The 17,796-nt window shown below is 39.4% G+C and overlaps 1 protein-coding gene across 1 annotated transcript in view; it reads left to right on the top strand.

Moving 5' to 3' along the window:
• Dpp10 (dipeptidyl peptidase like 10) overlaps nucleotides 1–17,796 on the top strand; it is a 604,540-nt gene that overhangs the window by 122,991 nt on the left and 463,753 nt on the right. Inside the window, exon 2 of the mRNA XM_051203984.1 lies at nucleotides 9,523–9,637. Coding sequence (XP_051059941.1) covers nucleotides 9,523–9,637 — 115 coding nt within the window. The remainder of the gene's footprint in view (nucleotides 1–9,522; nucleotides 9,638–17,796) is intronic.

Below are 17,796 nucleotides of genomic sequence, written 5' to 3'. Positions count from 1 at the left end.
GAAGTACTTTTTTTTCTTTAAGATTTAGTTTTCCTTCTAACTTTTCTTGATCGCCATCCCCCTGGTTGTTGCAGGTACTTGTGTGCTTCCAAAGGCCCAATCCAGGTTGTGCTCAGCAGCTGTTTTCATACTTTCCGTGTCTTGGAATGAACTTGGGCTTGCCCCCACAGGGATGTCTCAGCAATGTTTTTAAAACAAGAATTTTTAATTGAAAGACATTTTTCATACAATATATTTTGATATGTGATAGTGTCATCTGCAGAGTTCACTCAAAAAGCATGCAATTTAGTTATAAAAATTGCAAAATAGTTGTCATGTTTTAATTAAGTGTTTTTGTGTTGAATTGAGCCTTTTTTCCCTGTGGCTTGTGGGCTACTGGTTCAATACATAGGACCAGTGCTCCTAGTTGGCTACTTTTCCAACTTTAGATCTGATTCTTTTTATCTTTTTGTTACCCAGATTTATTTTTTTGGTCCTCCCCCTCTCTCTCTCTCTGTGTATGTGTGTGTGTGTGTGTGTGCTCCTGTATGCACCTATGTGCCTAGGTGTATGTGGATACCCTCTGAGGTAAGAAGAGGGTGTTGAATAAAGAGCTGTAGGCAGTTATCAGTTGCTTGATATAGGTGCTGGGAATTGAACTACGTACAGTTCTCTGAAAGAAGAGCAAATGCTAATAAAGGCTCCCACCCCCTCTTTATTTCTTAATTACTTAATTTCTTAATTACTTTGAAACTAATTTTAGCTGTGGTTTGGAACTGTAAGAAGCACAGATGCTTAGCTTCTTACAAGAACTCCAAGTTGGGACATTGAAAATGCAAATACACTATAGAGTGTATTGGTAATTATCCTTGTTTTCCCTCTCTCTTAGTTAGGACTGCTTTGAAGAGATACCATGACCATAGCAATTTATATAAAGGAAAACATTTAATTGGGACTGGCTTACAGTTTCAGAGGTTTCATCTATGGTGGTGTGTAGGCAGATATGGTGCTGGAGAAGGAGCTGAGTTCCACATCTTGATCCACAGGCAATGGAAGCAACTGTATGTCACACTTGGTGTAGCTTAAATATAAGAGACCTTAGACCCACCTCCATGCAGTGACACACTTCCTCCAACAGGGTCACACCTACTCCAACAAGGCCATGTCTCCTAATAAATAGTGCTACACCCTCTGGGAGCCATTTCCTTTCAAACAATCGCACCTTCTAAATTGATGGTGTTCCTGCTATGAAAGCATGCCATTCACAATTATAATTATTGGGGGAGAGGTGAATGACAAATGGCAAGTGATACAATTCCCATTTCTTCGAGAAGCTAAGTAATGGAGAAAAAGAAAACCAAAATGCAACAAAAACCTTAAAACAAATAGCAACAAAAGACACTCAGTCCAGGTGAGCTAGGCTGTAACTTTTAACTTAGGCCAAGGAGGCACTCTACAGTTCTTACAAAATCCAGGTGGAGATGCAGCTGTTAGCTTCACCCTATTCAGTCCAACTCATTTATTGGTAATACGCATGTTTTTAAAAGATGTGTAATGCGATCATTTTGTGTGTTGGAAAAGGAAGGTGCCTGTCCCTCTACACCCAGGGATGAGACACCCTCTTTTTGCCTCAGAGGGTACCCACATATACCTAGGTAAAATAGGCATGCAAACACACACTGGGAAACAAAGAAAAAAATCTGGGTAATGTGTGTACATGAGTGTAGGATGGGGTTGACATTGTTATCTTTCTTCAACACTTCCCACCGTATTTTTCAGTCTCCCACTGAACCTGGCACTCACCGATTCGGCTAGACTCTGCTGGCCAGTGAGCTCCAGGGGTCCCTGTACTTGTATTCTAGTGATGGCATTAGGGACACACTGACATGCCTAGCATTTTTATGTGCGTTCTAGCCAATGAATGTAGGCCCTTGTGGCTGCACTGCAATACTTTACTGACTGAGCCATTTCCTTGGCCCCTGATGTCATAATTTATTAAAAAAAAATTCACTCTAATTTACAGAGTCCTCTCCCACAGAGAGATTAAATGGGAAAATTGTGAAAGCATATGAAGACACTACAGAATTTTAAGAGGCATTGGCCATTGTGATTATTAACTGAAATTTAAATTTGATAAATTATCTGCTATCATATTTTATTATAGGTTGATTATTACTTATTAGTAGACTACTTCACATTATTAACTCTTGACATTAAACTTGAATTGAAATTAAATTTGTTTAAGTTGATTTCAAAATTTGTGTATCAAATTTTTAATTACATTTGCATTTCTGTGGGGGGATATGCATGCATGCATACATGTGTCACAGGGCACATATGTAAGACAGAATAACACCCAGGGATATTTTCTCTGCTTCCACCTTTTGGGTCCTATGGAATTGAACTCACAAAATCAGTCTTGGTAATAAGAGCCTTTACTTACTGAGCCATCCAAATGACCCTCAGACTTTTTTTTTTTGTGCTATTTCAAAAAACATATTATGAAGATAATATGAACATAATTTTTAAGTTATTCTGAGTGGTATGTGTATGTAATCTCACCTACTGTAGATGCTGGGACAGCAAGATCAGGTTCATGGCCAGACTTGGCTAGTGATAGGCTGTCTGAAAAAAAAAAATTAAAACTGAAACAAATGAATGAAGATTTTATTTAGTGTAACCAAAGAGGTGGGTTCAGTTTCCAGTACAAATACAAAAATACTTTGGTATTCTAGAAAACATTTACAATGATGTCAAAATCAGTAGTTTCTTGTAGACACAAACCATAATCCTGGGAGGGTAAGATCATTCATTGGGAAAAGTGCTTGCTGTTGAAGTCCCTCACCAGGACACACAAAGGTAGAAGGAGTCAACTAACTCCTGCAGGTTGTTCTCTGCTCTTCACATCATGCCAAGGCACCTGTGCCCCAACACACATATACACACCTGGAGAAAACCAGGTCCAAAGTTGTCTTCTCTCTGACCTTCACATTTGAGCTATTGTGAGCACACACACACACACACACAAATAATAATAATAATAAATGTAGTTTTTAAGAAACATTAAGTGTTTGTTCCTGTATATTTTGGGATTTCCTTGAATAGTATCTCAATTTTTTTTTCATTTTTGGTCTAGTTTAGCTTATAAATTATGTCTGATTTTCTCTCAAAATGAAAAGAAGCACTCAAGTCACTGAATTTTCTTAACATACGAATATTAGTTTTAATGGACTTTCCCTTTTAAAAAAGAGCCTCTCTGATTTATAATTCCAGATTTTGGATGGCTTCAGAATTCTGCATTATTTCATAGCCTCTTATAGCCTAGTACATGTTGACTATGAATAATGATTAGTTCATGTCAATTTGAAGAAATTGGTGACATTCCTCATTTCTTACAGTAGAGTTTGTGGGAAATGATAAATTCAGGATATTTCTATGTTATTTGTATTTAGCTTTGTGTTATTTCAGCAATTGCCAAACTGTTCAGTATGCTCTATGCTCAGTAGACATGTAATAACTTAATGTATTCCCAGGTGCATCTTGTGCAAAGTTATCACACTCTGAACTCAAGATCACACCAGACCTTTTGTGAAATGATACAGGGTAGTCGTTTTGGAAATGTGACTACTTGTCAGAGTTCTATATTTAGAGGTTTCTTTGAACAAGATCTTGGTAAACATTTTCTTACTACACCTTATAAGCATCCCAAATGAATTGATGTTCATAGCAATTGATTTATTAAATATTACATATAAATGCTGTTTTTCTGACATGAAATAATATAGAAAATTTAAAATTAGTTTTATTACATTTCTTTATTGTTTTGATTACATTGTGCGTGTATGTGTGTGTGTGTGTGTGTGTGTGTGTGTGTACGTGCACACGCATGTGCACCAGTGTCCCACAGTAGATGTTTGGGAGTCAGAGGACAACTTTCAGAAGTTGATATTTTAACTACTTTAAAAGATATTTTCAGATTGTTTAGTAAAGCAATAAATTATTATGAAAATATATCACAAATTCTAAGCAACTGGGGCTTTTGCTGGACCTCACAGCCAGAGTTAATGCATTTTGAGACTACATAAGACTTAAGACTGCTGTGTACCCAGTCTGTTTGTTTAACTAGCCTTTAGCAGAACAGTGGAACAACCAACCTTAATTGTATTGAGTTTCCGATGTAATCCACTCTCACAAACCAAACTAACACATAGCTATAATTTTAAGATGAGCATTCTTCCTAGCCCCTGATGCAGAGACCAACGCTTGTGTATTTGTAACTGTGTTAGGACAATCATTGAGTGAAGACAAACAGTATATGCTGAAAGCAACCTTACAAAATGAATATCCACCATGGATGTTGAATTTAACATAGAGATACTGCTTGATAAGCAATGAAGTTTGCGATACTGTTTGTTGTCCATCAACTGGCGTCAGTTGTACTCAGCGACTTAATTCCTTGTAAAACTCAGTCAATGATTTCTGTAAAGTCGTCCTTTCCCTTCCCACGTGATACATTCTGTGCCAGTCAATAAAGACAGAGCACAGCCCTTTGTTAGGGACACACACAGAGACACAGAGACTGATAGATTAGGAAAGTGACTTCCAGACAGGCGCAGATTCAGACTCATACAACAGATAGGCAAGGGCAGTGGAAGGCACAAGGCAAGCAGAGAATTCAAACTTAGGCTCGCTCTTAGTCCATTAGCACCAGGGGGAAAGTGTTTGGATTTCTTTCCCTGAAGTGACAGCAGCATGTTAGTAGTGATTCAGAGTTTATCACTAATGTATTAATTACTTTGGATGCTCAATTTAAGGAATCTCAAATGTGCTAAATCTACACAATTCAGTATAAATGTCTTTGGACTACTTGTGACCAAATCGTCCTTGAAACTATTTGCGGTTGAAAAATGTGAACAATAAGAACAGAAGAGAAACAATTTAAATAAGAATAATTTAAAAATTTCAGCTTCCCAAGAGGGAATGATCTGGTACAATCTGTTGCCCCATTTGAAATAATTTAGACTTCTACGGGGTTGGATTTTGGGAAATGTTGTGCTTGTATTTGCAGAATTAAGTACGTAGGAAGGTTACTGAAGCACTAAAGTAAATATAGGGAACAGATAAAAAGCAAGGAATTTTGTTTCAGAACAGCTGGTGACTGCTCAGAAACAGACTGAAGAGTCAGTAAAATAAATGCTCAGACTTAAAGCCCCAATTATTAGCATATCTTTTTAAGCAGGAATAATGATATTTAAAAAACCTCCCATTTTTCTTACACATGTGGTTAAAGAAAACACTTTTCAAAGATTTATTTGTGTGTGTGTGTGTGTGTGTGTGTGTGTGTGTGTGTGTGTGCAGGGATGTGATGTACATGTGTGAACAGGCCAGAGGTAAACATCCATTGTCTTTGCTAAGGATGAAGTTCAGCTTGTTTTCTTGAGGCAGAATCTCTGGCTGGCCTGTGAGTCAACAATTTAGACAGACCACCTGGCCAGCAAGCCCAGAGATCCTCCTGTCTCCACAACCACTCCACCAACTGAGATTAAGTATACCAGCATCCCTAGCTTCTTTTATTACATAGGTATTCTGGATGAAATGCAGCTCTTCACTCTTCAAAGGAGGCATTTTACTAACTGAACCAACCATCTCTCCAACCTTATTTATCTGTCATAATGCAGGCAAACCTGGCCTAGCCTCTCACCCACCTGCACATGGCAGGTGTATGTACCCTGGCTCTTTAAAAGAAAGGCTCCACCCATTTTTGCTCTCTTTCCTCCTGTTCCTCTGAAGGGGCACACAGTCCTGTCTCTCCCCCTACCCCTGCTTCTTTCTCTTCTGTTCTCTCTCTGATTCTGTGTCTGTGTCTGTGTACATCTTTTCTCTTTACTTCCCTTATTTTCTTACCTCCCCCTCAATAAAACTTTCAATATGAGTCAGTTCTGCAGGTCTGTTTCCCCATCTAACTGTAGCAGTCCATCATCCACCGTGGGAACGCAGGTACCAGGGACCTGCCATTATGCTTTCTTCCTAACGTTGTTTGTTCTTGAGATAAGTATTCGGTAACTTGCAGAATTTGCTGGTTTTGATTTATATTAGTGATTACTCCTGTCCCTGTCTTCTGAGGAACATGTAAGCATTACCACAGGGATTACCCATCATCACACACACCTCTTCCGACAGATCAGTGGTTCACAACCTTCTTTAAGTCACAACCCTTCAATGCAGTTCCTCATGTCTTAGTGATCCTGAACTATAATTCTTTTTCTTTTTGTTGCTGCATCATAACTGTAATTTTGCTACTCTTATGAGTCCTAATGTAAATATCTGATATGTAGGTTAATGATATGTGACCCCCTGGAGGGTTCTCAACCCCCAGGTAGATGGACACCTTGAAAAGCCTATGGGAATACTCCATTCAAGGGAAGAGTTTGCCATCTGTCATCACCTATTATTTGTGTTAGCTAGTCTCAAATGAGTAATATAGTAAAGCACCCACTTGATTTATGTGGGAGAAAATTAACAGAAATGCTCACAAGTATAAGAGAAAGAAAGGGGTTAGAAAACCAGAATACAATTATGTTCATAGCAGCATTATTTGTAATAGCCAGATCTTGGAAACAACCTAGATGCCCCTCAATTCAGGAACGGATAAAGAAAATGTGGCATATTTATACAATGAAGTACTACTCAGCAATAAGAAACAATGACAAGCAAAAAATAACAGGCAAATGGACAGAACTAGCAAACAACAACAAACAAACAAAAACAACAACAACAAAAACATCCTGAGTGAGGTAATCCAAAATCAGAAAGACAAATATAGTATGTACTCACTCATAAGTGGATACCAGACATAAAGCAAAAGATACTCAGCCTACAATCCACAATCCAAGAGAAGCTAGAACCCTCTTCCAGAAACAGATGGAAGCAGATGCAGAAATCCACAACTAAGCAATGGGCCAAGCTCTGGAGTACAATGAAGTGAGGGAGGAGAGATAATATGAACAAAGGAGTCAAGACCATGATGGGGAAACCCACAGAATCAGCTGACCCGAGCTAGTGAGAGATCACTGACTCAGATCTGACAAATGGGGAACCTGCATAAGACTGAACTAGGCTCCCTTAATATAGGTGACAATGGTGTGACTGGGACAATATATGAGGCCACTGGCAGTGGGTCCAAGACCTAACACTCATGCACAGACTGACTTAGTGGAGCCCATTCCATATGGAGAGATACCTTGCCCAGTCTAGACACAGGGGTGTGGGGGTGGGGAGGTGCCTTGGTTCTGCCTCAATGAGATGATGGGACAGACTTGGTAGACTTCCTAGGGGAGGACTTACTGTCTCCATGGAGCAGATGGGAGGAGGGGAAGTGGGGAAGTGGGAGGAGAGGAGGGAGGGGGAACTGGGATTGGAATGTAAAAAAGATAAAAGAGAAGAAAAGGAAAGAAAACTAGCGTAGTTTAAGGCTAGGGAAGGTGGCTCAAGGGTATGGGCACTGGGTGCATGATCATGTCCTGAGTCCAAATTCCCAGCACCCATGTAAAAAGTAGGATATGGGTACACATGCCTGTGACACCTGTGAGGTGCGAAATAGACAAGAGTATGACAGGAGTGTGTGGCCACCAGCTGAGCCAAAAAAGTAGTCAGTATCATCTTTAGTAAGAAACCCTGCCTAAAGGTAATAAGAGGAAGAATAATAGATTGGGACATCTGATGACCTCCTCTGGCTTCTGCAAATGCAGACATGTATAGGAACGTGTACACACACACACATGCATCACAAATGCCAGCACGTCATTCGCACACAAAAAGAAAACAAGCAGAAGTTGAAAAAAGGTGTACGGAGAGTCATTGTAGCTTTTCCTCATAATGAAAGACAAATTTACTGTTGCTAGGATGGCTGCTTTGAGAAGGAGAATAGCTCATCGTATATCATTTCCTGTGATCCGGTTTCTCCTTGTTCCAGGTGGTAACACTGAGTGGGTTTATAGCAGAAATCAACGATACAATCACAATATGAGAATCAGTGTCGGCATGGTATTTTTTAAGACTTTATTTACTCTGTGTGTGTGTGTGTGTGTGTGTGTGTGTGAGAGAGAGAGAGAGAGAGAGAGAGAGAGAGAGAGAGAGAGACAGGGAGAGAGAGAGGGGGAGGAGAGGACGGGGATGTCCTTCTGTATATGCGTTTCTCTTATTGGTTGATGAATAACACACTGATTGGCCAGTAGCCAGACAGGGAGTAGAGACAGGGCTACAAGACGAGGAGAATTCTGGTGAGAAGATACAAAGAGTGACTGCAAGAGAGAAGCCATGTAACTATCAAAGGAGTATCAGGTCCAGGCATTCTGCACCAAGCCAAGACTACATGGAGATACACATTTTAATAGAAATGAGTTTATAAATAACTAAGAGAGAGCAGCCAATAAGAAGCTCGAGCCATCGGCCAAACAGTTTATAATTAATATTGCATCTCCATGTGTTTATTTTGGGCCTAAATGGCTATGGGATCAGACAGAAAAGAAACTCCCTCTTTGAGCGAGAGCGAGAGATAAATAGATAAACAACAGATAGATAGATAGATAGATAGATAGATAGATAGATAGAGGATGTGTATATGAGTGTGTGCATAGAAGTGCAGGTGACAGCAGAGACCAGAAAAGAACATTGAAGCCCTTATAGCTGGAGTTATAGGTCTGGTGCTGGGAACAGACCTGGGGTCCCTAAAGCCCAAGCCACCTCTCCAGATTCAGGTTCCATACTGCATAAATTTTTTTTCAATGAAAATCTGGCATTCATTTCCAACTTGTGTGTGTGTGTGTGTGTTCTGGACTTTGCTTTGGCTAATTAAACTTCTACATTTCTAGGCAGCAGGGTAAACATGTTTCACTTGGAAAAAAGAATAGCTTGACTATGTGCATTGTAAGAGATGTTCAAGTTTACCCTATCCCATCAATCTTATCTCCTTTCCAATATCTACGCATTGCCCAGTGAAAGATTATTTTTATCATAAAGGAGACCTTATTTAATTAATTTAGCTACTACACTCTGTTTTTAATGACTAGTGGAGAAACTATTTGAAATAACCTGCTTCATTGACAAATGTAATACTATTTGATGATAAAGAACAGTTTAAATCATTTTCTTGTTTCCAATATTTTTTCCTCATACATTTAAAACAGCAGCTGACAATGCTTCAAGAATAAATGCTAATTCAATTCTTTGTGGTATCTTCTACAGTAGTGATGGCAAATGCTAGTTGACGTTGCTATTACGGAGTCTTTTGGCCACAGTTAATGAATAGGGGCACTATCTACACCAAGACAGTATACATAAAACTCTGCTGCCTTTTCTGGTAGGGAAAGGAGATTCCCCACCCACCCCCAAAGAAATCCATTCAATAATTAAAGACGTTGTTGAAGAGAAAACTGATTGTAATTAGCTTTCAAACTTCGATCATGCCCATGCTGAATCTTTCCTTTAGGAGTATGTTTGTCCTGGAACATGTAAAATTCTGAAACACCATTTCTGTCTCCATAGGAACTGGGAAGTAACAGCCCTCCACAGAGAAACTGGAAGGGAATTGCCATTGCTCTGCTGGTGATCTTGGTAGTATGCTCACTCATCACGATGTCGGTCATCCTGTTAACACCAGGTAATCTATCGATAGTCCTCTCTTTGGATGGTGCTTCGGTGGATGCTCATGTTACCTTAAGAAAGTGGTGGTTTATTTGGGCAGATGAACACAGACCGGACTTTTTAGAAAACACAAGTGGACAATTTTGCCAATGGCATGGCAAGTTTTGTAGCTTGAATGTTACATGGGCATTTTGGGTGAAGCTGAAACATGAGACACAAAAATTGAGGCTACTAAGAAGATAGGTAGTCTCTGTTACTACCTACAGACAAGTATTTGTTGGTTCTATGAATGTCTAAGTCACGTGACTCTTTCGCAAAGACAAAATAGCTATGGAAACATAGTCATTTTTGGAATAAGATCGAGTAGCTGAAGTCTACAAAAGGAACAGAGCTGTGACCTGTTGCTGAGTGCTTATATTTACACTTCAGCCTCTGCCCCACATTCAACGTTATCTAAACCCGTAATGACGGTGAACTTATTTCCTGTTAACCAAAATGTGATTAACAAGGGCTCCATTTCAGAGTCATTTACTTGTGTAATTATAGTGACTAATTACCCAAATGACAGTTTTCAATCACTTCAGTGTGGGACTTGGTAAAGTATTCCATCTTTGTTGAAAGAGTGACTTCCAAACATGTAAACTCTTCATAATAAATAGTTGACAGTTTTTTATTTATCCTCTGGAGAGACTGAGAAAGCAAGGAATGAAGCCAACGGGAGAGGAAAGACTAGAGAAAGGTAATTGAAGAAATAAGAGGCAAAAATAATTTCCTGGAAAGAACTGGCTTGCCCAGTATGCTCCAAGGAGCCTCCTACTCACTGTCTCATTTGTGCATCTGTGGTTTGGTGTAATTGAGCAATGTGACGGCTCTAATAAGTGACTGCAGCATGCCAAGAGGCTCTGCTCCAGGAAGAAGAGCTTCTGTTCAGATGGTGTTTCACTTAAACATAAGAATTTGAGCATAATTACAAGAAATGCTCTTGCTGTCTTGAAAGGGTGCCTATTCCCCAGATGCAAAAACTTGGTTCCACTTTTCTGTGTTTCTTTTGAACTCATCCTTCCAATCTGATTCTACTACCTTTGCCTCATAGGTTCATTCTCCCAGAATTTTTTCTCATTCATTTAAATTATTATAATATATATATATATATATATATGTGTGTGTGTGTATATAGTATTAATATATATTATAATATATTATATATAATATATTATATACATGTATATTAAAAGGAGAGTCATTAGAATGGCTTACACAGTATGGGCCATATAGTCAAATATGCTGTTTGAAACTGGAAAGATGGGGAGCCTGGTAGTTGCTTAGTCCCAATCTGCTGCTGAAGGCCTGGAGGATTCCTTGGTAGGTGTTGGTTTTCAATCTATTTTGGAAGCCCAGAGAAGTTTGTTCTAGTATCAGCCAAAAAAGGCTGCAGCCACAGGATAGAAGAGTGCATAGTTAGGGAGAACACAAGCTCTGGGTTCCATTGGCATTGCCTGTCCTACTGATTAAAGCGGAAAATGGAAGAAGACTGCTGATGAGCCTCTGGCATCCAAGCACATATGCACACCTGTGCACTAACTACATGGAAACCTGCATGCACATACGTGTTCACCACAACATACACAGGAGAAAGGAGAAAAGCCTTTGGTAGGTGGATATGGAGATTCAAACATACTGAAGATGTTCTGGTGTTAGCCTGCTCTCGTGCTGTTTTAAATTTGAAAGCCACAATCTTTTCTTCCTGTCATACAAGCACAGAAGTCTAGAAACTCTCCACACGTAGCCAATCCAAGCACTGAACTGCAGGCAACATTACGTGTACAAGTGAGGGTGACAATTATTGTTTTTAATTTATGATTTTCCATATGTGTCCCACACATTCAAATGCCTTTGGAATTCTGTGTTACTTTTGGTAGACATATTATGAAATTAACAACAAAGTCATAGTGGGGGATTATGGTGCTTTAGCGAATGGATAGCTGTGCTACCTCCAGTGCCTGTTTACAAACCCAAAGGGTGATGAGTGGATGTAATGGGTATGGATATTTTTCCCTGGCCTGGCAGGGATGAAGGCATTCTAAACAGACATGTCCTTTCAGACTAAGAAACAAAGCATCCCAGGGACCGGGAATTTACCTATGTATCTCATTCTAGGATGAGGAAATAAATGCTGAGGCCTGGTGACAGCCAGAGGAGAAAGACACACAGGACACACCACACACACACACACACACACACACACACACACACACACACACGGCAGGAGGGAGATGGAGACAGGTGGACACACAAACAGAGAGACAGAGACTAGAGAGTGGGTGGTTTTCAGGGCTATGAAGTGGTCTTTTGCTTTTGTAATTATTGCATCTCAAATGCCTGTCCCTAGTAAGATGACCAGACTACAGACATACACAGACCCAGTTGACACACTCTCTGTGTTATTTTCACCTTGGAAAACATTGTATTAGTGAAAACATTCTATCACTGAGCACATCCGAAAGATCACCAGAAGCTGCTTTTCTCAGAATAGCCTCCAAGTCTGCAGGTAAATGCCGAGGAATGCAAGCCTATATCCAGACAGGCACATGTTCATTGTAATTTTGGCCTGATTACAGATTTTATTACAGTAGTAATTGCAGACAGGTGCCTCTGTCCCCAGCTTGTCAGAATCATCTGTGCCTTGTGAAGAGAAGACTTGATTGTTTTTGAAGACTGAGTCAACCTATCAAGTACTCCCTTTAAAAGGAAACGTTTCTGAAACAAAAGAACAAAACCTTACTCAATATTTCATTGAAGAGTCAAATACTTAGGTATATTAATCAAACCTACATACTTTTTTTTTTTTTTTAAGCTTGTATCAGGTTTTAGATATAACGGTACTGCATGCTTTTAATTTCAGCAGTGGAAAGACAGAGACAGGCAGATCTCTGAGTGTGAGGCTAGCCTGCACTACATAGGGAATTACAAGACAGCCATGACTGTCCTACACACACTGTCTCAAACAAACACCCAGAAGAAAGAGAAGAAGGAGTAATGGTTTTCACTTTTGGAAGGCAATGGATATAAGGTCAACAATTATACTCTATAAGCATGGCACAAATGCCTTTATGCTTAAAGGCATAGTGATCATTTAATGTGAACATGTTTTCTGTCTAGTCCCAGCTTTACATCAAGTGTGTAGCAGGGGATAGAGGGACAGCTCATTTGTAATAATGAAGACATGAGTTTGATGGCCACAATATGACAGTGGCACCGTGTTCTTGTTTTCTAAGCACTGGGATGGTGGAGACAGCAGAATCCTTAGGGCTCTCGAACCATTCTGTTTCATTTCACTGTTCCAAAGGACAAGGACATGGAAGACATTCTTTAAGAGCTCATTGGAGATTGTCCCCTAGTAACCACTCAACGTGCGCGCACGCACAGATGACCTTCCCACGCACAGCACATACCCACATACTTGTGTGTGCACACACACAATTTATTTAAAAATGTAGAATGAGAATTACCATGTTCTGAAAATAATATTCTGAGGAATATGGTTTACCAATTTTTCCAAGCTTGTGAGACAGGAGTACCTAGTTTGTTTGTTTGTTTGATTTTTAGTCATAAAGTTTTGTGAAGTATATTTAACAAGGTTTTCAATTTGTCTGTCATGTTGAAATAACATCCTGTAGGTTCTTTATATGACACCATTATTCAGCCTCCATGGGCTGTTACCCTTGATTTCATGTTCTTATCATGGCTGACTAAGACTGAAATTGTAAACTGCTGACACAGGTTCTCTGGTGTTAGCGCTAGCTCTCATTCCTATTGGAAAGTTTTCATCACTTTGGTAGATGAGCATCTGATACAGATTTTATTTTCTGAACAGGGAAAGTATCAGATATTCATTTCTGATCCCAGCTTAAGCAAATATTGGCAGGGAACACCTTTGTTTCTACTTCCTGAAGCAGACTCATTTGTGCATGGTTCAAATGCCATGTTAGGAAAATAGTTTTCCAAATCCTAGACTGAGCCAGTGATGTTAATGTTTAGATAGAACTGTGCTACCTGGTAGAGTCTAAAATCCATCAAGCTCAAGTAGTCCATTATAGTTAAAAGCTAGGACTATGAGTAGAGGAAACCAGACAGATGCCCATGACAATCAACCGAACCAAAGTTGAAGTCAACACTTAGGGAATCATGCCTTTGTGTAAAGGAATAGCAACTATTCTTTTTATCTCATTAAACACTTATAAAATAAATAAAATGTTAGACAAAACAGAACAACTTAACATTATTACAGCTTATAGGGTTCACAGTTGGGTAAGATTGATCATGACTTTTCTCCCCAACTGCCTGCATGGAACCTTCCATACTATGAGAGATAGTCAGCAAAGAGAAAGCTTTCTGGTCAGTACCAACTTGATTTCTTTATGTTGTCTTAAACAATTGGTTTCTATCACCAAGTTTTGGTGGGGAACCAAGAGTGGGGGCAATATCCTGTACTGTTTTGGAGATATCTGGAATATGTCTGACAGATATCTCAAGAGGGTATATTCCACACATGACATTGGGCATTGTATTTGTCAACATATAACTTCTAAGAGGAGCGTATCTCCTGGATAGGGTAAATCCATTTAAACTTTTATAAGACAGTCTTGGAAATTTCTTATTTTAATGGGGATTTTTCAAAACTCCTTAGCACTAATTATGTGTCCCCTACCCTGACCTCTGTCATATACTCCTATCCCTCTCCACACTTGAGCCGCCCTCCCCATTGATTTCTGCTTTGATTTAATGCCCATTCCACAGGAGAAAAAAGCATTCCAGCTAAGCACCCTTAGCTGATAAGCTCACAGGTCTTAGGCATGAACATACTACTAATGTTTCACATGAACGTGATATCAAACTGCCTCCTAAATTCCCATGTCTATACCCACAGATAAGTGCAGCTCTTGGGGTCCATCTGAAAAGTAGCTTTGAGGTTGATGGTAAACTTACAACTGATCAAAGTACAAATGCCAGTGGCCAAGGACATGGAAGCCATTCTTTAAGAGATCATTGGAGATTGTCCTCTAGTACCCCACTCAATATGCACACACACACACACACACTCAACTGGGACCTCTATTTTACTGCCCTCCCCATCAGCCTCTAAGGGCCATTGTAGAAAAGGGCAGAAGTTGAGGAGGCCCAGAGCAAAACAATGTCTTCTGGGCAAGATGGGACTCTCCTACTCATGAATCAACAGAAGCTGTACTTGTTTACATAACACATGCTGAAGATCAAGCCAGTTAATTTTCCAGCATGGATAAAGGAGGGATTTGTGAAGGCCCCTCCTAACTGAGAAGCTATTTATCGACAGTTGATGGCCTCTGTGGGAGGAAAAGTCAGTTTTATTTATGGGAATCTGCCCTGGTAGTTCAACTGTGCTCCAGTGGATGGGCCAAGACCCCTGAGTTTATGAACAGTACCAAATGGACTCCATTGGATCTAAAAAATTAAAAAGAGTTTACATGAAGTTAGGAGGATAGAAGGAGTCAGTTGGGAGGATAGAAGGAGTAGATTGCATCTGAGGGGAGTGGGAAGGGAGTGGGAGGTGAATGTGATTGAAGTACATTATATGCATGTGGAAAATTATTAAAGAACATTATATACATATATATAAATATACATATATATATGCATACATATCTCTCTCTGTATATATATATACAGAGATATGTATGCATATATATGTATATATACATATATATACATATATATATATATATATATATACAGAGAGAGAGATAGTGTATGTGTGTCTGTGTGTGTGTGTTGTAAAATAGTTCAGTAGGCATTTAGATTTGAGTGGCTTTTGAAGAAAGCAAAAAGCAAGCAAATGTAAATAAAATGGCCTCAGTAGCAGAATGACAGGCTCATGTTCCAGGCTTGTGGTGATGTATTTTTATGAAAACATATCTTGAACCCTGAAAGACCAAACTTTTGGCAGACCTCGCAGCAAAGGTCATCTAAGACCGTGTACTTATCCTGCGGTCCTATGGTGTGTTCAGCACATGTAAGTTTACCCTGCCTTTAAAGAAAACAAATGGAACCATCCTTACTATCTTTACATTTCCCACACCATTAGCTTTTATAACATGAACTCTCTGAATAGCTTTACTATTGTTATGTTGTTTTCTATGTTACAGAGTTAGAATAATGCGGGTGCGTGCGTGCGTGCGTGCGTGCGTGCGTGTGTGTGTGTGTGTGTGTGTGTGTGTTGCAGTAACTTTCCACTGAAAAGAGCCAAGACACATGATAAAACCTTAAATGTTGCCTGTCTCGAAGATACATTTTGATAACATCTATATGCTATTCTGAGTCAGCTGGCTGACTTTTTCCTTTGTAAACTCTGGTATAGAGTTCCCTAGAGAATCCATCTTTCAGGGAATCCATCTTTCCTTTCCCATGCCATGTTTTCTGTGTCACTCAATAATGCTGAGCAAAGGTTTTTTTTTTTTTTTTTTTTTTTTTTCTTTTTTTTTCTTTTGCTTAGGGAGAAACAACAGGGACAGAAACGGACACCACAGAGAGGTTACAGACATGTATTCAACCGGACACACACCACAGAGAGGTTACAGACATGTATTCAACCGGACACACACCACAGAGAGGTTACAGACATGTATTCAACCGGACACACACCACTGAGAGGTTACAGACATGTATTCAAATTCAGTCTCATTCGTAGTCATTGTAATTAAAGAGCCCATCAGTGTTTTTACTCCTTAATGTGACACTGATGCATCTTAGTGTTCTGAGGTTATGTTTAATATGTGACCTGACACCAAGCCTCGCTGCATGTGACACTGTGATGAAGACTGCCTTCTGTGTCCACGTAATGTGACAACCACCAGAAAGAAGCAATCACCTTGAACCCTCACAACAAGAACGTGTATCAAACTGGGCCCCTCAGTATTTTATCATGAAATGAAGAAGGCCCCACAGGGGAACCCTTCATTAGGGACTATAGGCCATTCACAGTTGGAGGAGGCCGGTCGTTTTCCTCAATGGTGTTCACGGAGGTGGGAGGGGGGCTTATTGAGAAGGAGGCTAGTGGGGGGTGGGGCAGGAAGAAGGGACAGAGTCAGTGAAATTGACTAGTTCATGACAGAATTATATAAATGTCAATTAAAGTTATTTAATTGCTCTCTAAAATAAGTACACTCAAATATTAAAAAATACAAGCATTGGCTTCCATTTGGATAAAAGGAGAGAAAGACATCTATCTGAACATAGCATTTGATGACATAAGGGACTTGATTGGACATGTGACAGCTGAATTTTTTGTTATGCAGAAATTCAAAGTGGGTTCATCCCAATGACTATTGTTTGCTGTCACAATTATAGCTCCTGCTTACAGTTAGTCAGAATGCCATGTTAGATTAGGCTGCAAACAATTTCTTGGCAGCTATAATTTAACAGGTGTCATTAAAGCGTGTGACCTGTGTCTTAAAATGTCAAAGCAGCAATTAAATTCTCTCATTATGCTTTTATGAGAAGAAAATAATGCTTTACAGATTTTGAGGTTTGCATGACCCACACATAAACATCAACATCAAACAAGATGCAATGTGTTTGTTTTATTTTGTTGAATTAGGGAAGGAGATTATGTTATGTTGATAGGAATTATGGAATGTCTTTGCTTGTTTACTTCTCCAGGAACACCACAGATGAGCACACAAGAATGTCACATTGCTCAGTGTGATTAGCCTGCCAAAGAGAAAACAAAAACAGTCTAACACTTTCCCTCAAGTAAACTAATTGTTATTTTTAAAGCTTCTTTATATTTTGTATGCACGCATGCTATGTGTCTGTGTTTGCAATTGCCCACAGAGGTCAGTCAGTAGAGGGCATCAGATCGTCTGGAGCTGGAGTTACAGGTGGCTGTGAGCCACCCAATATGTGCACCAGGAACAAAACCTGGCTCCTCCTCAAGAGCAGCAGGTTCTCTAAACTGTGGAGCCATCTCTCTGAATCCCGTTGTTGCTTGTTAAATAGACATATTTCTGACACCCGATAAAAGCAGAGTAAGAATAGTTACAATTTATGTTTGTTTTACTATTGTATTTTTTTCTGATTTTCTTATATTGTCTAAAATATAACAGAAACTTAGTTTATGTGATGATGTGTAACTTTGCAATA

The sequence above is a fragment of the Phodopus roborovskii genome, unplaced genomic scaffold, assembly GCF_943737965.1.
Source record: "Phodopus roborovskii unplaced genomic scaffold, PHOROB, whole genome shotgun sequence".
NCBI lineage: Eukaryota > Metazoa > Chordata > Mammalia > Rodentia > Cricetidae > Phodopus > Phodopus roborovskii.
This window is presented reverse-complemented; position numbering and strand designations above follow the sequence as displayed.